The sequence below is a fragment of the Dipteris shenzhenensis genome, chromosome 22 (assembly GCF_047967505.1).
Source record: "Dipteris shenzhenensis isolate YYH24624 ecotype China chromosome 22, Dip_SZ_1.0, whole genome shotgun sequence".
NCBI lineage: Eukaryota > Viridiplantae > Streptophyta > Polypodiopsida > Gleicheniales > Dipteridaceae > Dipteris > Dipteris shenzhenensis.
Window position 1 is genome coordinate 43209451 of NC_141617.1, and position 24943 is coordinate 43234393.

At 41.9% G+C, this 24943-nt stretch overlaps 2 protein-coding genes across 2 annotated transcripts in view; one reads left to right on the top strand and one right to left on the bottom strand.

Annotated features, from left to right (window-relative positions):
- Positions 1-24943, bottom strand: part of LOC147888137 (phototropin-2-like) — a 189965-nt gene that overhangs the window by 119974 nt on the left and 45048 nt on the right. Inside the window, exon 5 of the mRNA XM_087393295.1 lies at positions 17025-17128. Within this exon, the coding sequence (XP_087249421.1) occupies positions 17025-17128 (104 nt within the window). The remainder of the gene's footprint in view (positions 1-17024; positions 17129-24943) is intronic.
- Positions 22098-24353, top strand: LOC147888138 (uncharacterized). The gene is made up of 2 exons (XM_087393980.1): positions 22098-23842; positions 23951-24353. Exons 1-2 carry the CDS (start codon positions 22098-22100, stop codon positions 24327-24329), a joined length of 2124 nt encoding a protein of 707 aa, XP_087250106.1. The 3' UTR covers positions 24330-24353.

Here is a 24943-nt window from a genome sequence, read left to right on the forward strand (position 1 = left end):
GATTGCCACAAAGGCGACATCTAATCATCAACAATAGTTATTTGCAACATGCTGAATTCAAGGCAATGGTTACTGAAGCAGCTCATTGTCTTTCCTCTAGCAGCTATCTTCATGCTGATGATGCCTGGGCTTCTTTTATTTCTAAAATGCAAATGGTGATTAGAGCTTATGGCAAGTCTTACATGAGGACTCTGAGGGAAACCATTACTCAGGCCAAGTCTACTTGTCAAGACCTCACTGAACTCAGTCATCATCGTTCGTTGTCCATGCATGAGCAAACCACACTATGCCAGGCTAGACATTGTCTTAAATTAAATGATCACAGGAAACTGGCAAAATGGGAGACTAGAGCAAGACAAAGAGCCTTCACAGATAAAGGTTGCTCTTCCAAAGAATTTTTCAAAAGTTTGCATCAGAGGAGAATCAAAACAGAAATTTGCCGAGTGCTTATGCCCGATGGATCATGGACTACTTCACGGTCATAGCTTGCCTCTGTTTGTGTGCATCACTTCTCCCAGCAATTTGGCTCTGCAGCTCCGCCCTCGCAACAGGTTTTGCTTGCACGGAATTTACTGTTGCAAAATGTTTCTCCAATAATTTCCTCTACTCAAGCTTTGGAATTGGAGGAACCCTTTACTGAGAGCGAACTGTCAGATGCAATCAAATCATGTGGCAGATGGAAATCCCCCGGATGGGATGGTTTAACAGTCGAGTTTTTTCTAGCATACTGGCCTATTTTGAAGCATCCATTACTATATATGGTGAATGCTGCATGGCAACATCAGAAAATGCCAGACACATGGAAGAGAGGTCTTGTTAAACTCCTTCCTAAAAAACAAATTTGTGAGTCTTTGGCAGACTGGAGACCTATCACTCTTATGCCGGTAATTTACAAAGTCACTACCAAAATGATTGTTGCTCGGCTAAAGGGGTTTTTACATGATGGGTTGCATCCTACACAATATGGCTTTGTCCCGCGTAGGCATATCACCGATAACATTGCCAATGCCTACATTGGAATTGAATATGCCAAATACACACAGCAGGATGTTTTGTTATTGCAAGTTGATATTGCCAAAGCTTTTGATACAGTTCAGTGGGATTTCATTTCATCGACTATGCAGGCTTTGGGTTTTGGCACAAAAATGCAGCAACTCATTAATTGGCTATATCAAGATAGTGAAGCTGCCTGTATACTTTCAGGAGATATTTCTCCATCCTGGACTCTTGCTTGCTCTGTCAGACAAGGATGTCCACTGAGTGCTTTACTTTTTGCCATAGCCACTCATCCACTGCTTCAATATCTGGATCACCTCTTAGACACTGACCAGCTGCACGGTTTGGAGATTCTTGGCAGTCTCAGCATGATTGCTCAAGCATATGCTGATGATTCTTTCTTTACTCCAAAAAATACTCGGGCTGATCTGTCCATGATTATGCATGCTCTTTCTACATATGGATTGGCTGCTCGCCTTCAGGTCAATTTTCAAAAATCAAAATTGCTGCCTTTACATGCACAGGACTGGCACAATCTTTTGTGGCCTGGGGAAATTGTCCCTGCTTCTCAATTTATTCGACACCTTGGTTATCCTCTAGGCTGGGGACTCACCCGTTCACAACAAACTGATTGGGTGTTAGTAAAGTTAAGGGCAAAACTTGAATATTGGAAGCTTGCAACTTGGCCATTACATGTTCGTCTGCGAATTACACAATCCATTTTGATAGCATACATACAATTTTATCTGCCTCTCACTATGTTCACTAAGGCAGATTTGGTTTCATTTATGTCAGCTATCATGGAAAGTTTCTGGCGTTCAAAACATGGCAAGAAAAGTCTCAGATTACTCTTCATGCACCGTCTCTGTTCTCCAAAGATGCACGGGGGTCTGAACATTCTCAATATTCAAATGCATTTGCTTGCTCACAGGGGGAAAATGATGATGCAGTTTCTACAAGGAGATCAGCCTTGGGCTTTTATGATCCGCTCTCTCTTATTACATCTTCATACATCTGCTTTTGGGAATTGGCAGCCTACTCAGTGGGAATTTTTATTTGTCTCTATCCAAGGCAAGATCAGAGGATGCCCTTTTGTCTCCTCTCTGCTTCTTGATTGGAAACATATTCTATCCCACTTGGAATGGAAAGGAAGGGACTCACTCTCGGGCAACTCTTTGAGGGCAGAGAATCTCTTTTGGTCCTAAGTATTCCATCCACCTTTGGCCATACAAGAACCCCGACGTTCTTATTTTCTCTCCTTCAAAGGCATTTCATCTGTGGCGGATGTACTTCAGGATGATGGCACAATTCTATCTTTTTCTTTGGCTGCTCGCAAATATGGCTTGGGAGCTCATTATCGTCCTTTATGGCATAAAATTTCAGCAATGCTTCAACCGTACTTGCCGGTACCTCATTTAGAAATTCAGCATCGGCTTGAGGATTGGATTTTACGCTCTCCTTCCTCATACGTCCGTCCTTTAAAGCTTTCACATATTACAGTGTCATCACTATATAAAGTGTTATTACCTCCACCTTGGATTTCCAACAGAGTAAATACTGTTTGGCATATGGATCGTCCAATGAAGTGGTGGAGAAAAAGGCTGCGTCTCCTTTGGCATTACAAAGTTCCTCTTCGACAACAGCTTTTCCTATGGCGAGTTCTCCTTGGCATTTTTCCATTTGGACAGTTACTCGCACACAGACATATTGCTTCAGCTATTTGTCACACATGCTCGCACTCTACTGAAACAGTGCTCCATATCTTTTGGTCCTGTCCAAACACTTCTGATCTCATTGCTCTCATCAGACAGAGGCTTCGACAACGATTTCCTACTGTCACTTTTGGCAGATTTTTTTGGTTGTTTGGATTTCATCCCCAGAGACAGGGTTTTGATTTATTTTTTGTATGGGTGCGATATTGGACCCTATGGACTTTATGGATGGATAGAAATCATAGAGTCTTTGGTGATCCACTATTTTCATCCTTTCTTTTTTTCAAACGATCTCTGCAACAATCATTCTACGATTGTTTTCAGACTCGTTTGATAGATCAGGATGTGTATACAGCTTATACTAAGATCTTTTGTTGAGTAGTAGCTACTTCGTTTTGAAGCAGCTATGAATGTAATTATTCCATAGAAATAAAAGATTTCTTCTCACAAAAAAATGTGTGTGTGTGTGTGTGTGTGTGTGTGCGCGCGCGCGCAAATCCCAGGGGCACAGTCATTTCTTGCACAGGCATATGCTGATGATTCATACTTTATGCCCAGGAATTCTCAAAGTGACCTTTCTCTTTTAATGCACACGCTGAACGACTTTGGCATAGCTGCTGGACTGCACATCAATTTCCAGAAATCAAAACTTCTAGCTTTGACAGAAGCTGATTGGCATGCAGTTCTCTGGCCAGGCCACATTATCTCTTCCCATACTATTGTCAGGCATCTAGGTTACCCCATTGGCTGGAATATTACCTCGCATCAACAGCTCAAATGGGTGCTTCAAAAGATTAACAAGAAGCTGGAATACTGGCATTTGTCCACCTGGCCTCTACATGTTCGACTTCGGATAGTACAGTCCATCATTATGGCATATGTGCAATTTTATTTGCCTCTTCTTCCCTGGTCTTTCAAGCATTTGGCTTCCTATATGTCCCAGGCTATGGAGATATTTTGGAAAAGCAAATCTCATAAAAAGGCCTTGCGACTACTACCTATGCAGTCCATTTGTTCACCTAAGACTCATGGGGGGCTGAATATTCTCAATCTCCAGGTTCATATGTTGGCAAGAAAGAGCACTATGATTGCTGATTTTCTTCAGCAAAAACAGCCATGGGCTATTATGTTAGCAGCTATGTGTGGAAACATGGCGACTCATGCATATGGGCATTGGATTACAGATCACTGGGAAGCAGTTATGTCCACATTTCAAGGGAAAATTCCTGGTTGCCCTGTTTCTTCTGCTTTTATTCATGATTGGAAGAGAATTCTCTCATATGCAAAATGGACAGGTGCTTCTTCTCATCATGGTAATTCTTTTCGATTGGAAAGCATCCATTGGAGCAAGGTGTTTGAATTGCCTCTCGCTCTACAGGCACCTATTAAAGCATACAATCTCATGAAATTGGGCATCAGATTTGTTGGTGATGTTGTGGATCAACAAGGTTGTATGCTTTCATTTCCACAAGCTTGCAGGACATTCTCCTTGGGCCTGCATCATAGGTCCATTTGGAGAACACTTTCAGCTATGTTGCAGCCTTTTGTTCCAGTTCCTCCACTGTTTGCACAAGACAGATTAATGGACTGGAATTTGACTTCTTTACCTCCTGCTACCCATACGCTCTCAATGCACAATCTGACCTCTTCGAAGGTCTACAGATTTCTTCTTCCACCGCCATGGATTGACAAGCATGCCAACACTCTTTGGAATTTGGATAGGCCTTTATCTTGGTGGCAATCACGACTCATGAAAATCTGGAAAGCCAAATTGCCATTGAAACAGAGGCTTTTCTTTTGGAGATGTATTGTGGGAGCCTTTTCCATTGGGGTTAAATTGGCAGCACGCCGCATTGCTTCCCCTTCCTGTCCCCGTTGCTCTCATCATTACGAGACAGTTCCTCACCTATTATGGTCTTTCCCACAATCCCGCATATTGATCACTCATGTTTCTCATTTGCTGCAGCTTCGGTTTCCCTCTATCAGATTTGGGAAACTCTTCTGGATGTTTGGATGCCTCTCATCTCAGATGTCTCCATTCCTCCTCTTCTTTTACTGGACTCGCTTTTGTATATGACAGTTGTGCTGCTAGGGACTTGGATGCCACTAGCCTTGAAGTGTTCTCTACCTGTTTTTGAGTTCTTCCATTGGGCTCTTTTTTTGAGTCTCATGTCAGTGAGTGGGAGACTTCCCATCTTGTAAATTTATGATAATATAAATACACTGGATTTTACCCAAAAAAAATAAATAAAAGTGTGTGGGGATTTCGGGCTCTTTTTTTGAGTTCTTCCATTGGGCTCTTTTTTTGAGTCTCATGTCAGTGAGTGGGAGACTTCCCATCTTGTAAATTTATGATAATATAAATACACTGGATTTTACCCAAAAAAAAAGTGTGTGGGGATTTCAGATGTGTATACAGCCTATACTGAGATCTTTTCTTGAGTAGTGGCTACTTCGTTTTTTGAAGCAGCTATGAATGTAACTATTATATAGAAATAAAAGCTTTCTTCTCACAAAAAAAAAAGTGTGTGTGGGGATTTCTGTGGTGTGTGTGTGGTGTGCGTGTGCGTGTGCGTGTGTGAGAGAGGTGTGTGTGAGAGCGTCGATCGTGAGGGTCTGAGTGCTTGCTGATCAGCGTCGTCCATCATTGTTTGGAGCCCGTCTTTTTGTCCGTACCATCGTACGGCCGTCGTACGGTTCCCGTACGGCTTTTGCGTCAGGTTACCTTACCATCGCGGCTCCATTCAACCCTGCACGACAGTTCTTACCTGCAGTCTTCCTTCCCAAAGTCCATACAGTCCGTCCGTACTTTTCCCGTTTAATCATTCCGTACAGTCGTTAACTCTTCCGTACAGACTGTCTGTTGTCCCGTATAGCCTGTCAGTGATCCCGTACAGCTTGTCAGTCCTTTCCTGCAATCTCTCAATCTGTCCGTACAGTTTCTGTCAGTTTCTTCGTTGCGTCCGTACAGTCCTTCATCCCAGGGTCCGTACAGCCTACCAGCCTTTCTTTGTGCCCTGTCCGATTCTCCCTGTTTGATATCTGTTCAATCCCTTAGCCTCCATGGCAGAAGCAAACAAGTACTATGTCAAGAGAGCCCTCTCTCCTGAACCCAAAAGACAATTAAGGGAAGCCTCTTCCCCCATAGCTCCTTCTTCTGAAGATGCTTCCTATGTGTTTGATATGCTGAATGATGATTTTCAACAAAGCAGAAGGGAATGGATTCAACCTGCTCCGGAACTCACTTACAAAATGAAGCTGCCATCTCTTGTGCAACCTTTGAAGAAGCTCTCTCAAACTGCAGTTATCATCTTTTTCCCAGGCAAAATTCCCTCTGCTAATGATGTGGGACAATGGGTGAATTCTCTCCTAGGTGGATGCTTTGTAGAAGGAGTCTATTTTGCCTCCCGAGGATTTTATGAAGTTCATCTTTTGGATGCTTTGACAAAACAAAAGATGCTGGAAATGTCCCCTTTATTTTTTGGTCGCCAGATGGTGCATATCATGCCCTCATCCCCCAATAAGGACTATCAGAACCTCATCAAGCATCATTGCCCTATATGGGTTGAAGTGGTTGATTTTCCAGATTATATGAGAACAGAGCTTCCAGGTTTAGCTATGACACTGGGACAAGTGATCTGTCCCCCTCGTCCAACAGGTAATAAAAATCGTTTTTGCATCTTATGGGATACTGATAGACCGACCCCTTCTTCTATTGCAGTTGAGATTGAGGGTGTTAATTTGGGCAAGAAATATTTCACCTTAAAATGGGGCATTTTTGCTGGAGCTTGTTTTTCTTGTCACAAATTTGGGCATCTTGCTTCGGAGTGTCCTTCTATCCTTCATCCACCTCCTCCAGCTGCTATTCCTCTGCCATCTAATAAAGGTAGTCAAAAGACATATGTGGAAAATATTGAAGCTAAAGGAGCAAAGCCTTCAGTTCATACAGGGAGCTAGGCCAATTCAGCTCAAAATAAGGATAAAGGCAAAAGCAAGTTAGGAGAAAATATTTCATCATCTCATGAGGGATGGCAGACTGCAAAGAAGACGGTGCCTCTCAAACAAAGACCTCTCCAATCTCGTAATTGGGATGCCTCTGCTCCTTCTCCAGGACAATCTTCTACCTCTTCAAGCAGCCCCATCTCAAAGGCTTGGGTCAATGCAGTCAAGAAGGGTCTTCCCCTTTGTGAAGAAGATGATATTATCAGGGAATTGGAAGCTGAGGGTCAGCAAGACCCTGTGGCAATGGCAGAGGCTTGAGGCCTCCCGCTCTTTTGGAGGATCGATCATTCTCTTGTATATATTTTCATGCGTGCTTCTCTTAAATGTTTTTCCTATAATATACAGGGCCTCTACAACCAGAATAAATGGAGGCTTCTCTGGCATTATATAAATACAACTCATCTGGATGTTGTATGTCTCCAAGAGCATAATCAGCATTTTTTTGCTGGACAGCATGGGTTTTTTTCAGGATATGATATATTCTATTCAGGATCGGAACAATTCTCTGGGCTGTGCATTTTAGCCAGACATGATCTGCAACCCTTGATAGCATATAATGATCTAGGTGGACGATGGATGATTATCCAATGTATGATCAATGGAGAGATTTTTGAAATAGGATCTTTGTATGCCTCTCAAAATTCAGCTTCCAGAGCTCAAATGTGGAACTCCATAAAGCAATATCCTTGGTCCTCTAATGCTCTACTTTGTGGTGATTTCAACAATTCTCCTCACTGGAAGGACAATACCACGCATAAATCACATATGCTGCCCTCTGAAATCCAGCAATGGGAACACATGACATCATCACTTCAATTTGCAGATTTATGGACAGCAACTCATCCTTCGATGATGGGATTTACATATCATCATAATGCTTTTACAGATTATTGGGCCAGGCTTGATAGATTTTATCTCATTCATGCTCAGCAATATGATGAATATACATGTCAGATGTGGACTGATTATTCACAACAATTATCTGATCACACTCCACTTTGGCTCACCCTTTCTTTTGGTATGCCTCTAGATGACTTGCAGCTCTCTTCAGTCAGAAATTTACAGGTTAATCAATTCTATCTTTCTCACGAAAAATTTCAGCATATGATCAGACTGGCTTGCAGGCCATTGCTATCCCATGCTCAGGAGGATCTGGAATTTGCTTGGATCTCTTTCATACATCGTATTCAAAATGTCATCAAGGAATATGGAAGATGGTACTTGGCAGAAACCAGACATCATATCCAGTGGGCAAAATCATACAAGCAGTATCTTGTACAGATTAGTCATCAAAGATCTCTATCTGATTCTGAGCAGCATTTATTATCTTGTGCTTCCTCTATAATTGATGCCAATGACAAACGCAAGCTGTCTAAATGGCAGATTAGGGCCAGAGTTAAACCTATGCTAGATAAGGGCTGTTCCTCTAAATCTTTTTTCCGGAACTTACATGCACACAGACAAAGCCAATCTATCATGAGGGTAAGGAAATCAGATGGTCTCTGGACCCAGTCTCTCTCTCAGCTTGAAAAACAATGTCTGGATCATTTTCAGCTCCTTTATTCTCAGCCATCTTCTTCTGCACCTCAGGTCGCATTGGCTCATAACAGATTTACTGAGCTTGTTTCTCCCATTGTCTCCCCGCAAAAAGCCTCTATGCTGGAAATGTCTTTTTCAGATGATGAATTGGATGAAGCCCTTAAGCATTTGGGTAAACATAAATCCCCTGGCTGGGATGGTCTGACGGTTGAATTTTTCGAAGCCTTTTGGCCAGAAATGAAGGGTCCAATTCTGCAGTTTATTAATGCAGCATGGCAGCACCAACATCTTCCCTCAGCTTGGAAGCATGGTCTGGTTAAGCTTGTGCCCAAAAAGATTCTTTGTGAGACTATGGATGACTGGAGACCAATTACTTTGATGCCGGTGATATACAAACTGATTGCCAAAATCTTGGTACATCGGATAAAGGATATCCTTCATGATGGACTTCATCCCAAGCAATATGGTTTTGTTCCAAGACGGCACATACATGACAATATCACTAACACTCTTATCGCAATGGAATATGCTAAATATTCAGATCAAGATGTGTTGGTCATGCAGGTGGATGTGGCGAAGGCGTTTGATACAGTACAGTGGGATTATGTCTCTCAAATCATGCAAAAACTTGGTTTTGGGCCAAAGCTATCTAATGTCATATATTGGCTTTATTCAAATTCTACTGCACAATGCTTTATAGGGAAACATTTGTCTGAGTCTTGGACTCTCGAACGTTCGGTTCGACAAGGATGTCCTCTCAGTGCCTTGCTTTATGCCATCGCTTCACATCCTTTGCTTCTTTATATGGATCACATGGTTGATACTGGACAGCTAGAGGGGCTTCAGATTTCTGGTTCACGACCCTTCATAGCGCAGGCCTATGCAGATGATTCATTCTTCATGCTAAAGAACAGTCCATTGGAGATTCGCCTCTTGATGGATACCCTTTCAGATTTTGGGTTGGCAGCTGGTCTTAAAATTAATTTTCAGAAATCAAAACTCTTGCCTCTCAAGCTTTGTGATTGGCATGCTATTCTGTGGCCAGGCCAGATTATTCAACCGGAAAATATAGTAAGACATTTGGGTTATCCTATTGGCTGGAAAATCAGTAATAAGCAACAAATGTTGTGGGTGTTCAACAAAATTCAGGACAAATTACAATATTGGAAGATTTCCACATGGCCTCTGCATGTACGGCTTCGAATTGTCCAGTCTATTGTTCTAGCTTATGTCCAGTTCTACCTTCCTCTATTACATTGGTCATCTCGAGATCTCTCATCTTTTATGTCTTAAGCCATGGAGATTTTTTGGAAAACCAAGCTTCATAAAAAAGCTTTACGGTTGCTCAAAATGGACTTGCTTTGCTCACCTAGAATGCATGGTGGTTTGAATATAATAAACATCAAATATCATGTGTTGGCAAGAAAGATCACTATGCTCAAAACATTCTTTCAACAAGAGCAGCCTTGGTCTATTATGCTAGCAATTTTGTGTGGTCAGATGCGCACACATGCTTATGGACATTGGATAGTAGATCCATCGGAAGTAGTACTTGGAAAATTTCAAGGTAAAATCCCTGGTTGTCTATTTTCTAATTCCTTGATTCAGGATTGGAAGCAAGTACTCTCTCACATCAAATGGTCTCCTCATCCTACTTCTCTAGCATCATCACTCAGATTGGAGAGTATTCATTGGAGTGCTGTGTTTTCCTCTCCCCTTGCTGTTCAACAACCCATCAGAGCTTACAATCTTATGAAAATGGGTATCCGGTTCATTGATGACGTTGTAGATATGCAAGGAAATATTCTCCTTTTTCCAGCAGCATGTAGACAATACAACCTGGCAATGCATCATAGACCTATTTGGAAAGCTATTGCTGATCTCCTACTTCCTCTGGTTCCGATTCCAACATTGAATGGCAGTGACAGGCTTCAAGATTGGCACCTTCAGTCTTCAAGTCCAAGCATTTCTTCTAAGCCTTTGCAGTCATTGACATCTATACAGGCTTATAGATTAATATTACCTCCTCCTTGGATTGCCCATCATGCTAATTCTTTATGGCATCTGAACAAATCATTAGCCTGGTGGAAAGGAAGATTGCAAATGATATGGAAGTTGAAAATGCCATTGAAGCAAAGACTATTCCTATGGAGATGTATTGTTGGTATTCTCCCAGTGGGAGTGAAATTGGCTAAACGACGAATAGCTTCACCTCTCTGTCCAAGATGTCACCTTGCATCGGAGAGTATTCCCCATTTATTGTGGTTTTGTTCATATTCCAGAGACCTTCTAGATAGAATCTCCTATTTTTTATCTCTCAGATTTCCAGCACACAGGTTCTACAGGTTTTTCTGGATGTATGGCAAACTATCAGCTTCTTTGTCACAGTATTCTCTCTTCTTCCATTGGATCAGATACTGGGCCTTATGGACCCTCTGGCTGCAGCGCATCCAAGCATATCTGAATTCTCCTCTTCAGCATCCTTATGAGTTTTTGAGAGCCTCATTAAGGCAGTCTTTATATGATGCCTTACATGAGGAAGATTTGGATGTTTCTTGTATTCAACTTTTCTTTTACTGTTTCTGATGGATAGGGCTGTAGCTCTATTTTGAGCACGGCCTGGATGTAAATGAATGTTTTATAATATAAGTATCTTGGTTTTACAAAAAAAAAAAGTGTGTGTATGTGTGAGTGTGAGAGAGTGTGTGTGTAGTGAGGGTTTGAGTGCTCGCTGATCAGCGTAGTCCGAGATTGTTTGGCGCCCGCCTTTTTGTCCGTACCTCCGTACGGCTGTCGTACGGTTCCCGTATGGCTTTTGCGTCAGGTTACCTTACATCGTGGCTCCGTTCAACCTTGCACGACAGTTCTTACTTGCAGTCTTCCTTCCCAAAGTCCGTACAGTCCGTCCGTATTGTTCCCGTTTAATCCTTCCGTACAGTCGTCAAATTTTCCGTACAGACTGTCTGTTCTCCCGTACAGCCTGTCAGCAGTCTCGTACAGCTTGTCAGTCCTTTCCTGCAACCTCTCAATCTGTCTGTACAGTTCTGTCAGTTTCTTCATGCGTCCGTACAGTGCTTCAGTCCAGCGTCCGTACAGCCTGCCAGCCCTTCTTTGTGCCGTGTCCGATTCTCTCTGTTTGATATCTGTTGAATCCCTTAGCCTCCATGGCAGAAGCAAACAAGTACTATGTCAAGAGAGCCCTCTCTCCTGAACCCAAAAGACAATCAAGGGAAACCTCTTCCCCCATAGCTCCTTCTTCTGAAGATGCTTCCCATGCGTTTAAAATGTTGAATGATGATTTTCAACAAAGTAGAAGGGAATGGATTCAACTCACTTACAAAATGAAGTTGCCATCTCTTGTGCATCCTTTGAAGAAGCTCTCTCAAACTGCAGTTATCATCTTTTTCCCAGGCAAAATTCCCTCTGCTAATGATGTAGGACAATGGGTGAATTCTCTCCTAGGTGGATGCTATGTAGAAGAAGTCTATTTTGCCTCCCGAGGATTTTATGAAGTTCATCTTTTGGATGCTTTGACAAAACAAAAGATGCTGGAAATGTCTCCTTTAATTTTTGGTCGCCAAATGGTGCATATCATGCCCTGGTCCCCTGATAAGGACTATCAGAACCTCATCAAGCATCATTGCCCTGTATGGGTTGAAGTGGTTGATTTTCCAGATTACATGAGAACAGAGCTTCCAGGTTTAGCTATGACATTGGGACAAGTGATCTGTTTCCCTCGTCCCACAGGTAATAAAAATCGTTTTTGCATCTTATGGGATAATGATACACCGACCCCCTCCTCTATTGCAGTTGAGATTGAGGGTGTTAATTTGGGAAAGAAATATTTCACTTTAAAATGGGGCATTTTTGCTGGAGCTTGTTTTTCTTGTCACAAGTTTGGGCATCTTGCTTCGGAGTGTCCCTCTATCCTTCATCGACCTCCTCCAGCAGCTATTCCTCTGCCATCTAATAAAGGAGGTCAGAAGACATATGTGGAAAAGATTGAAGCTAAAGGAGCAAAGCCTTCAGTTCATACAGGGAGCCAGGCCAATTCAGCTCAAAATAAGGATAAAGGAAAAAGCAAGTTAGGGGAAAATAACTCATCTTCTCATGAGGGATGGCAGACTGCAAAGAAGACGGTGCCAAACAAAGACCTCTCCAATCTCGTAATTGGGATGCCTCTGCTCCTTCTCCAGGACAATCTTCTACCTCTTCAAGCAACCCCATCTCAAAGGCATGGGTTAATGCAGTCAAGAAGGGTCTTCCCCTTTGTGAAGAAGATGATATTATCAGGGAATTAGATGCTGAGGGTCAGCAAGACCCTGTGGCAATGGCAGAGGCTTGAGGCCTCCCGTTCTTTTGGAGGACCGATCATCTCTTGTATATATTTTCATGCGTGCTTCTCTTAAATGTTTTTCCTATAATATACAGGGCCTCTACAACCAGAATAAATGGAGGCTTCTTTGGCATTATATAAATACAACTCATCCGGATGTTGTGTTTCTGCAAGAGCATATTTCAGCATTTTTTTGCTGGCCAGCATGGGTTTTTTTCTGGATACGATATATTTTATTCAGGATCTGAACAATTCTCTGGGCTGTGCTTTTTAGCCAGACATGATCTGCAACCCTGGATAGCATATAATGATCTTGGTGGACGATGGATGATTATCCAATGTATGATCAATGGAGAGATTTTTGAAATAGGATCTTTGTATGCCTCTCAAAATTCAGCTTCCAGAGCTCAAATGTGGAACTCCATAAAGCAATATCCTTGGTCCTCTAATGCTCTACTTTGTGGTGATTTCAACAATTCTCCTCACTGGAAGGACAATACCACACATAAATCCCATATGCTGCCCTCTGAAATCCAGCAATGGGAACATATGACATCATCACTTCAATTTGCAGATTTATGGACAGCAACTCACCCTTCAGTTATCAGATTTACATATCATCATAATGCTTTTACAGAATATTGGGCCAGGCTTGATAGATATTATCTCATTCATGCTCAGCAATATGATGAATATACATGTCAAATGTGGACTGATTATTCACAACAATTATCTGATCACACTCCACTTTGGCTCACCCTTTCTTTTGGTATGCCTCTGGATGACTTGCAGCTCTCTTCAGTCAGAAATTTACAGGTCAATCAATTATATCTTTCTCATGAAAAATTTCAGCATATGATCAAACTGGCTTGCAGGCCATTGCTATCCCATGCTCAGGAGGATCTGGACTTTGCTTGGACCTCTTTCATACATCGTATTCAAAATGGCATTAAGGAATATGGAAGATGGTACATGGCAGAAACCAGACAGCATATCCAGTGGGAAAAATCATACAAGCAGTATTTGGTACAGATTAGTCATCAAAGATCTCTATCTGCTTCTGAGCAGCATTTATTGTCTCGTGCTTCCTCCATAATTGATGCCAATGATAAACGCAAGCTGTCCAAATGGCAGATCAAGGCCAGAGTTAAACCTATGCTAGATAAGGGCTGTTCCTCTAAATCTTTTTTCGGAACTTACATGCACATAGACAAAGCCAATCTATCATGAGGGTCAGGAAATCAGATGGTCTTTGGACCCAGACTCTCTCTCAGCTAGAAAAACAATGTTTGGATCATTTTCAGCTTCTTTTTTCTCAGCCATCTTCTTCTACACCTCAGGTTGCATTGGCTCGTAACAGATTTACTGAGCTTGTTTCCCCTATTGTCTCCTTGCAAAAAGCCTCACTGCTGCAAATGTCTTTTTTAGATGTGGAATTGGATGAAGCCCTTAAGCATTTGGGTAAACATAAATCCCCTGGCCGGGATGGTCTGACGGTTGAATTTTTTGAAGCCTTTTGGCCTGAATTGAAAGGTCCAATTCTACAGTTTATTAATGTAGCTTGGCAGCATCAACATCTTCCCTCAGCTTGGAAGCATGGTCTAGTTAAGCTTGTGCCCAAAAAACCTCTATGTGAGACTATGGATGACTGGAGGCCCATCACTTTGATGCCGGTCATATACAAATTGATTGCCAAAATGTTGGTACGTCGGATAAAGGATATCCTTCATGATGGACTTCATCCCAGGCAATATGGTTTTGTTCCAAGACGGCACATATCTCTAACACTCTCATCGCAATGGAATATGCAAAATATTCAGATCAAGATGTGTTGGTCATGCAGGTGGATGTGGCGAAGGCATTTGATACTATACAGTGGGATTATGTCTCTCAAATCATGTTAAAACTTGGTTTTGGGCCAACGCTAGTTAATGTCATATATTGGCTTTACTCAAATTCCACTGCACAATGCTTTATAGGGAATCATTTGTCTGAGTCTTGGACTCTCGAACGTTCAGTTCGACAGGGATGCCCTCTCAGTGCTTTGCTTTATGCCATCGCTTCACATCCTTTGCTTCTTTATATGGATCACATGGTTGATACTGGACAGCTAGAAGGGCTTCAGATTTCTGGTTCACAACCCTTCATTGCACAGGCCTATGCAGATGATTCATTCTTCATGCCAAAGAACAGTCCATTGGAGATTTGCCTCTTGATGGATACCCTTTCAGATTTTGGGTTGGCAGCTGGTCTTAAAATTAATTTTCAGAAATCAAAACTCTTGCCTCTCAAGCATTGTGACTGGCATGCTATCTTGTGGCCAGGCCAGATTATTTATCCGGAAAACATAGTAAGACATTTGGGCTATCCTATTGGCTGGAAAATCAGCAATAAGCAACAAATGTTGTGGGTGTCAAACAAAATTCAGGACAAATTAGAATATTGGAAGATCTCCACTTAGCCTCTGCATGTACGGCTTCGAATTGTCCAGTCTATTGTTCTAGCTTATGTCCAGTTCTACCTTCCTCTATTACATTGGTCATCTCGAGATCTCACATCTTTTATGTCTCAAGCCATGGAGATTTTTTGGAAAACTAAGCTTCATAAAAAAGCTTTACAGTTGCTCAAAATGGACTTGCTTTGCTCACCAAGAATGCATGGTGGTTTGAATATAATAAACATCAAATATCATGTGTTGGCAAGAAAGATCACTATGCTCAAGACATTTTTTCAACAAGAGCAGCCTTGGTCTATCATGCTGGCAATTTTGTGTGGTCAGATGAGCACAAATGCTTATGGACATTGGCTAGTTGATCCATCAGAAGTAGTACTTGGAAAATTTCAAGGTAAAATCCCTGATTGTCCATTTTCTAATTCCTTGATTCAGGAGTAGAAGCAAGTACTCTCTCACATCAAATGGTCTCCTCATCCTGCTTCTATAGCTTCTTCACTCAGAATGGAAAGTATTCATTGGAGTGCTGTGTTTTCCTCTCCCCTTGCTGTTCAACAACCCATCAGAGCTTACAATCTTATGAAATTGGGTATCCGGTTCATTGATGACGTGGTAGATATGCAAGGAAATATTCTCACTTGTCCAGTAGCATGTCGACAATACAATCTGGGGATGCATCATAGACCTATTTGGAAAGCTATTGCTGATCTCCTACTTCCTCTGGTTCCGATTCCGACATTGAATGTTAGAGACAGGCTTCAAGATTGGCACCTTCAGTCTTCAAGTCCAAGCATATCCTCTAGGCCTTTGCAGTTATTGACTTCTATACAGGCTTATCGATTGATATTACCTCCTCCCTAGATTGCCCATCATGCTAATTCTCTATGGCATCTGAACAAATCATTAGCCTGGTGGAAAGGAAAATTGCAATTGATATGGAAGTTGAAAATGCCATTGAAGCAACAACTCTTTCTATGGAGATGTATTGTTGGTATTCTTCCAGTGGGAGTGAAATTGGCTCAAAGACAGATAGCTTCACCTCTTTGTCCAAGATGTCACCTTACATCTGAGAGTATTCCGCATTTATTGTGGTTTTGTTCATATTCCAAAGACCTTCTAGACAGAATCTCCTATTTCTTATCTCTCAGATTTCCAGCACACAGGTTCTACAGGTTTTTTTGGATGTATGGCAAACTATCAGCTTCTTTGTCACAGTATTCTCTCTTCTTCCACTGGATCAGATACTGGGCCTTATGGACCCTCTGGCTGCAGCGCAATCAAGCATATCTGAATTCTCCCCTTCAGCATCCTTATGAGTTCTTCAGAGCCTCATTGCGGCAGTCTTTATATGATGCCTTACATGAGGAAGATTTGGATGTTTCTTGTATTCAACTTTCGTTTCTGCTTCTGATGGATAGGGCTTTGGCTCTCTTTTGAGCACTGCCCGGATGTAAATGAATGTTTCATAATATAAGTATCTTGGTTTCACCCAAAAAAAAAAAAAAAAAAAGTGTGTGTGTGTGAGAGAGAGAGAGAGAGAGATGTGAGGCACATGGCAAGGTTATGCATCAGGAGATTGTGGGTTGACAGGAGCTGATGGGTAACTAAGAAAGAGGGAGTGAATTTGAGTCCCCTTGGGGAGGTATACTTCCTTCCCAAGCGTTGTGATGACCAAAGATATGTAAACTGTATTAAAACCAAAAAAAACATGAACAGGGGAATGAAAAAGATCCATGCTCCATTAGCTAAAGCCCCATTTTAAATACACAATAAAAGCTCCATCATGCCACATGGCATAACGAACAATCCATATGTGCCAATTGGTATGTTCATATTCTCCTAACATATTCATGCCCTTCTACTTCTATTATGCCGGTAACTAAATGCTAAATATTGCAATTTTGAAAAGTTCTAGTGAAAAATGCCCTAACAATGCAGAGAAAACCTCAAAAGCAACTGTTTAAGATATTGTTTACAGAGACTTTACCTTGCTGCCTCTTCACGAAAAACCTTCTTCGGCTGCCTTTCTAAGAGTAAGAACAGCTCCCCCCCAGAACAAAAATCTGTAATCAGGCACACGTGTGTTCTTGTCTACAAAAGAAACACAAAGTTTTGTGTTTTAACTGTCAACAATCATTGCTAGTTTAGTTAAATTGTACTGTATAGAAACAACATACTATTATACAATACAATGCAAAACTTTGACAAATCCACAGCATATAGTTCTACATACTTAAATCATTTAGAGCCAGAGACACAGTGGTAGCTCAGTTTCAATCCAGTTCCCAGCATTTCTGTTTTACAGCAGAGAATACATGGCATGACAAGGGATGACACATCAGGAACTGTCACTATGGGAAAGTGGGGTGAGTTGAGTGAAAGTGGATAGAGTGGGAGGACGAGACCCCTCTAGGGTTGGAAATAGAGATGGAGACAGGCATCCTTCTAGGACTGCAACTGGTTTGGGGGGGAACTTGAAGAAAATATGGAGTGAGATTCCAGTGTTCAACTATCTGAACCTCCAATTCAAAAGGGCCCCGTGAGGTGACGATAGATCAAGGCCGTCTAGACTATTGTGACGTTGATAAGACAAAAAAAGTAGTGGAAAGATGCATTCTGTAGATAAGGGAAGGTAGACACTTGTACATACACATAGGGTAGTGATGGGAGGTTAACCACAGAGAAGCCATGTTTTTAAGAAATTGGAACTCTACTGATGTAAATTTTGTGAGTAATGTATATGTTTTTGTAGGGACAGTGGGAAGTGATGAAGAAATGCAATGTGGATGTACCAGGGGTTCTCAGAGCAAGTATCCAGTGTGCATGTGTGGTTACAAGATGATATGTGTTTTTCATGCTTGTTCCCGAAGTCATATGTATGATGGCATGAGTGTTTCATGTATTCGGGGTGTCATGCAATTTTGTGGGTGTCAGCGTTGGGTGGATTATGTGGTTGGTCTGTGACTGCATGGCCCATAACCCCCTACAACTTACGTAGAAAGCACTTAGAAAGTAATGCATACTCAATCAAACTCTCTTATGAAACTATAAGAAAAACGGGCTGCTCAGCTCCCCTTCAGCTTATGTTCAATCATTCTAAACATGCCTAAGACCGATAGACCATAGATAAAAGACTTCATATCTAAGATTGTGCGCAAAATTTTTATTATTTTTCTTGGATTATACCTCTTGTGTATTAGTAAAGTGATCAAATTACTACATTGAGTGATAAAAAGACTTCTTAGTTGTACAAAGGCGGGAAATCTATGGAATTGGGAAGAAACGGCTCCATATTTTGCCAAATCAGAAATGTTTGAGTCAATGCGAGGCATTTTTATAATGTATAAACCAATATATTCAGGTTGTTCACATTTATCATATATAAACCTCTAATCCTGCGGTAGATTGAGAAAGTATTAGATCTAAGAAAACAAAGAATCCTCTGTTGAAGTGCAGTTCAGTCCACAAGAATCATGAAAATAGATTCCTTCTCCAAAAGCACAAGCGTCTTTGTACATAAACTCTTAAAAGTCAGGAACATCTGCTATAAATAAATCATCTATAAAATGCCTAATTTGGCTAAGCTTATGTGAAATGATAGAAAATAAAATAGATAGACTGATACAAATATCTGTCCATCGCCAATATGTCCGATACACAATAAGCTGTTCATCCCCAGTTGCTGGGTGCATATCTGAAATATATGAGGTAGGAGGATCCATCTCATAATGTGGCAGCTCATTAGAAGCATTTGAGTCAGGAGGCGGTTCTTTAGACACATGTGAAGTAGGAGGATCTACCTCATGATGTGGCAACTCGTGAGGCTCAAACTGAATCACATTTAAATGAGCATCATCATCAAGTGGCATCCCAAGTATCTCTGGCATCATGCTCTAATCCTCATCGAATGCAACACCCCTGCTAATAATGAGTTTTCTGATATTATGATTCGAGAGTCTTTCTGCATACTATAACCAATAAAAAATGCATTTGAATCCCTTATCATAGAGCTAATGATGAGTGCAACAGCCCTGCTAATGATGAGTTTTCTGATATTATGATTTGAGAGTCTTTCTGAGTACTATAACCAAGGAAAAATGCATTTGATTCCCTTATCATAGAGCTTTAACCTCTGCTTTTCTAGAACCAAAACATATGCCACTGATCCAAATACCCTGAAGTGACTGACCATGGGAGTAACATCGAAGACCAATAATTTTGTAGGACATCTATTTTTTATATATGTGGCTGTTGTTACAACCTCTCTACAAAATAACTTGGACAAACTTTCTATGCTTGAGCATATACCTAGTCATCCCCATAAGTGATCTGTTTCTTCTCTTTGAAACCCCATTTTGGGGTGATGCATAAGATACTGACATTTGATTCATAACCCCCATGATTCGTCCAATATGCCATGCAATCGTCATACATATACTCCCCTCCTTTATCACTTTTGATGTTTTGATAGCAAGATCAGGTGCCATTACTGCAAGATACTTGGACACAAACAAGCTCAATGCTTCAAGAAAATGGAACAAGAACAAGAGAAACATCATGACCAAAATGAAGAGAGGTGGATTAGGGATAGCAGCCACTAGGCATCTGGAGGGGGTTTCTATTTTCCGAGCAAAAATCCCCGAGCGGCGAGCAGCATGTCAGAGAATATGGCCAAAAACACTGTTCTTGGACCTAAATGTAGTACATCACGTCACCGATATTATTCCAAGGAATATTTATATTTAGTATTACGTCACCCAACAATATTACAAGATAACAAAAATATCAAAGAACCAGCAATTAAAAATGTCAAGGAATCTTTCATTGTTATATGTTTAAAACACATTTACCAAACTGAGCTATATTATAAAATGACAAAACGTTCAAACATTACACCATGTAGACACTAATTTAGTTGCACCATTTATGTAGTGACAATTTGAGGTGCACCATATAGCCACAAAATGGTAGCACAAAACTACAGCGAAAGACCCATGCAGACATGTCATGACCACAAACAATACACAAAACCACAATGTAGTGAACAGTGCCTCGACACAAAATGTTTTCTATCTATAGAATACTACAGCAGCAGGTACCTATGGCCACATCATGGGATTCTTGAAAGTGCATTGTAAAGCTCTTGTTTTGTCATTGATGCTTGGTGGACCTCTTTGTGATTTTCTACATCTAGACCCAAGTACTGCAATAGTATGTAGTAAATGTGCTTGTAAGGGATATAACGATCCAATCTTCTAGACCTAAATAGGGAGTCAAGTTCAAGATGGAAAAACAGATATGGCCATTGTATATTGAAGCCCCCTCATGCGAGACCCAGTTGTACCAACAATAAACTCCACATGCTCCACCTCATTCACATGAAGCACCTCACATTCCATGGCCCTTGCTGAATCCATCCTTGCCTGCATATCTTTAGTTATTTTTTTTATAAAGACAACTCTCTGGCCCTCTCGAAATTCAGGTCTCGCTTGATTCTTCAAACATTTTCTATGGCCCTGCCGAAATTTCCTTGACCCTTTTTGAAGTGGTTCTTCTAGAACAAATCCTCCTTCTATAAGAATATGCAACTCTTCCAAGTTGATATTAGTTCCTTGAGCAACCTTCCACTTTGCTAGCACTAGTTCTTGCAATACCTCAATTGCTATTGTTGGATTCCAAGAGTGGTCCACGCTATCCCCACAGAACCAGATCATTTGTGACTTTACACCTATCGGTGTTCTTATCCTCCCAAAAAATGAAGGTGCAGGGACTCTCAAAACTAATTTTCTTCCGTTTGAGTCAATTAGCTTGTTACACTTCCCCCCCCTCCTTCGATGTAGATACCCTTGGTAGCACACTTGACCCCCTACTTGCATACGTCGAATCGCCCACTTTGTCTGATGTATTTGTACCTCTGCCACACCCTATTCACAACCATCAAGATTGTTATTGTCAATTACAATTGAACCTGAATGTCTTTTTCTTGGCACTGGTGTGCTAACTATTTGATACTCAGGTCTGTGGGAGTCATCTTTATGGATTGCAGAGGATAGACTTTGGTCTTTTCTTCCGCACTTTTCTAATATCTCCAAGGTCAATCCCACCTTCGTGTGCCACTCCAAGTTTTGTAGCCGTATCATTTGTAAGGTCAATTTACTCCACATAAATCCTCTTCTTCTCAGTTTTTGCACTGTCGGACCTTCACCGATATGTTTGCCTCTCATGTAGGATCCTTATTTACTACTTTGCAAGATTGCTCTCGTCATGTTAGTGATGCATGCATCATACAAGGACACATACTTGATGCCATTGTTTGTGCTCAACCAACTACCATGGATTGATTCACACAGGTTAGTCCTAGGAACAAGGTAATGTTCTTCAGCCTCCATCTCCTACACAAGAATTTGGTAAGGAGGAAGCAGTGATGCAAAATTTTAATGGATTAACAATGTTAAAATTTTCAAGTCACTCACTTTCAAACAGTGTTACGCTGAAACGCGTTTCAGAGCCCAGCCAGGCCTGAAACGCCGTTTCAGAGACGAGGCGTTTCCTGAAACGCGTTTCAGGGCCCGAAACGTTTCGGGACCCTGAAACGGCTGGCTGAAACGTTTCAGCCAGCCTGAAACGCGTTTCAGGTTGCTGAAACGCCGCGTTTCAGACAACAAATGTTGGCAGGTCTCCAATGTCTTGCGAGATGCGCCGCCAGCCCCGTTTTCTTCCTTTCTGCCTCCGATTTTTGCCTCCTTCCACTCCTTCAGCCTCATAGTTCATAGTCCATCCATCCTCAAGGTTTAGGGGCCCTCCTTCAGCCCCATTCACTCCTTTCCTCTCCTTTCTCTCTTGCAGCCTGCTTCAGCCCTCCATCATCATCTTCTCCCCTCCAGCCCTCCTTCAGCCCTCCTTCAGCCCCCTCTTTCAGCCCTCTCTTTCAGCCTTCTGTTCCCTCCTCTTTCAGGCCCCACTTTCAAGTTTCAGGCTTCAGCCCTCTCTTTCAAGTTTCAATCCTTGGCTCTCTTTGCAGTTTCAGCCCCCCTTTCAAGCAACAAGTTTCCAAAGTTCCATGGCTTCAAGACACCCTACCCCTGAGTCTCATTTGGAGGTAGAATTCACCCAATCAGATTTTTGGTGGAGTCAAGTCGATCTCCTGGGTGGCTACGACTCCAAGAAAGGAGGCACTCGCAAGTTCATGTGCAGGCGTTGTGGATTGAAAAGAGGTGGGATTCCTGATAGGGTGAAGGCCCATCTTCTTGGCATCAAGGGAGAGGGGATTACAATATGCACTGAAATATCCGAGGAAGAGAAAGCAAGGTTGGCACGAGAGGTCGAGGCATTTCCTTCCGCGAAGAAAGCTAGGACTATTGCATCCACTGGTGGAGGAGCTACTTCAGGTGCTCATATGGCTACTGCAAAAAGGAGTCCTCTTCCCTCTGCTGCTGCTACTACAATTTCATCTTCTGGGAGTGCACATGTTCTTGGAGCTACAGGTTCTACTCCTATTGCATCTCCTTCACCTCTCCCACCTACACGAAGGCAAAGCACTCTTTATACTGCATGGCATCCACAAAGGAAGGCACAAGTAGATGCAGCCGTGGCCCGTTTCTTTTACTCGAATGGGATTAGTTTCAATGTGGCACGCTCTGCTTATTTCAAGGAGATGGTGACTGAAATTACAGCCTTTGGGCCCACATACACCCCTCCCACTTTTGATGCATTGAGGGGAAAGCTTCTAGAGGATGAGGTGAAGGCAGTTAATGAGGCCATTCAGCCTGTTAAGGAGAAATGGCATAAGTATGGGGTCACTTTGGTAGCAGATGGCTGGAGTGATGTACGTAGTCGATCACTAGAGGGTATTTTGGCATATTGCAGAGGATCTTCTTTGTACATACACTCCATAGAGTGCGGAGTACAACAAAAAACAGCAAATGTTTTGATGCAGATGTGGGCAGATGCAGTGGAGTATGTGGGCCCGTCTAATGTTGTGCAGTTGGTTTCAGATGGTGAATATACCAATAGGGCTGCAGGTGCATTATTGGAACAAAGGTACCCCCATATTCAATGGAGTTCTTGTGTTGCCCATTGTTTGAATAATTTGTTGAAAGACATTGGCAAATTACCTTGGGTAAAAATTGTAATTGATAATGCAAGAGAGATAGTTGGGTTCATTACACGCCATCATTTTTCTCTCTCTTTGTATCGCACCTATGCAAGGAAGGAGCTTTTGAAGTATGCAGAGACAAGGTTTGCATACAATTATGTGATGCTTCGCAGACTCATTGAAATGAGACCTGCTCTTAAGCAGGTTGTGGCAAGCCCACAGTGGGATGCATGGCCCACTTCAAAGCAGGCTCTTGGGATATTGGTGTACGATTTGTGCATAGGCAGCGATGACTTTTGGGCTGATGCATCACACTTGTATGACTTGTGTAAGCCGATTGTCTTGTTGCTAAAAAAGGTTGATGGAGACATGCCTTTTATTGGCAAGGTATATGAGGGGATGGATCGCATGATAGAAAATATCAGAGTGTTAGAGAAAGATCCCCACAGGTTGAAAGAGCTGGAGGAGTTGGCTGTGACTAGGTGGAATCAGTACTACTCTCCCATTCATGCGGCTGCATTTGTGTTGAACCCAGAGTTTCAACACAAGGCAACTGCACAACAAAGTGATGCAGAGGTGGTCCGTGGTTGGAACCTCACTCTTCAGAAGATGGTGCAAATGCCAGAGGCTCGCCGGACAGTGAAGGACCAGCTCGCCAATTACCGCAATAAGGAGGGCATATTTGAATGGCCAGATGCCCAGCATGACAGGTAATCCTAACTCATTTAAATTCTTAAATTTTACTATTTAATGATTCATAATTTTCAGATTTCATGAGCTTGCCATATATCTGAATTTTATGATCTTTCAAATTTCAGATTTCGAGTTGGGTCTGTTACATGGTGGGAGGATTATGGAGCTGATTCCCCACAGCTGCAAGCGCTTGCCATTCGGATTCTCAGCCAGGGTTGTAGCTCCTCCTCTTGTGAGCGCATGTGGAGCAGCTTTGCCCACATCCATACAAAGAAGAGGAACCGTCTCAAAGCACACAAGGCGAACGATCTTGTCTTTGTTAATGCAAACTTGCGTTTGCTTAACAGGATGAGACAAGAGTACACTCATGACAAGTTCATTGGTTTTCATAAGCCTGATGACACCCTCACTGATGATGATGAGGAGGGGGAGGATGATGACGACGACGACGACGACGACGACGATGAGGAGATGGCAGTGGAGGAGGAGGAGGAGGACTCTTGAGCAGCTGAGCTATCTATATTCGAGAATCTACATTATGGATTTTGATCATATCATCAGTGATGTAGCGGTTGGCCTTAAGGCTTAGAGCCTAGGCTTTTGGGAATCTGAATTTTGTACTTTTGACTCTTGAGTCTTGAGTCTTGACTCTTGACAATGAGACATAATAATATATGAATCATATATTATAATTTATATTGCCTTTGGCATTTTGTAACTTGTCAATCTTCAGCTTTTCTCATTGATTTCAGATTTGTCATTTATATTTGTAATATGTATTATGTATTGCTCACTGCTAAGTTAACTTCTAAGCTCCAAGTTCTAAGTTATAATTTGTTACAGGTAGGCTGTAGGCTGTAGCATTCTAAATGTGTGTGTTCTCATCTCCAAACTCCCTTTTCTAAACCTCCCTTGCTGACGTGGCGTTTTCCCGTTTCAGCCCTCCCAGAAATCCCGAAACGTTTCCGTTTCCGTTCCCCGTTTCCCCGTTTCCGTTTCCCCTAACTATGCTTTCAAAATGTATTCTCCCTAGTGGTAAACTCTTGAGTGCCACCACATAAGCCATGTCTAAATAAAGTGGGCGTTGCCTTCAATTGCATGACGATTTTCAAGCCATT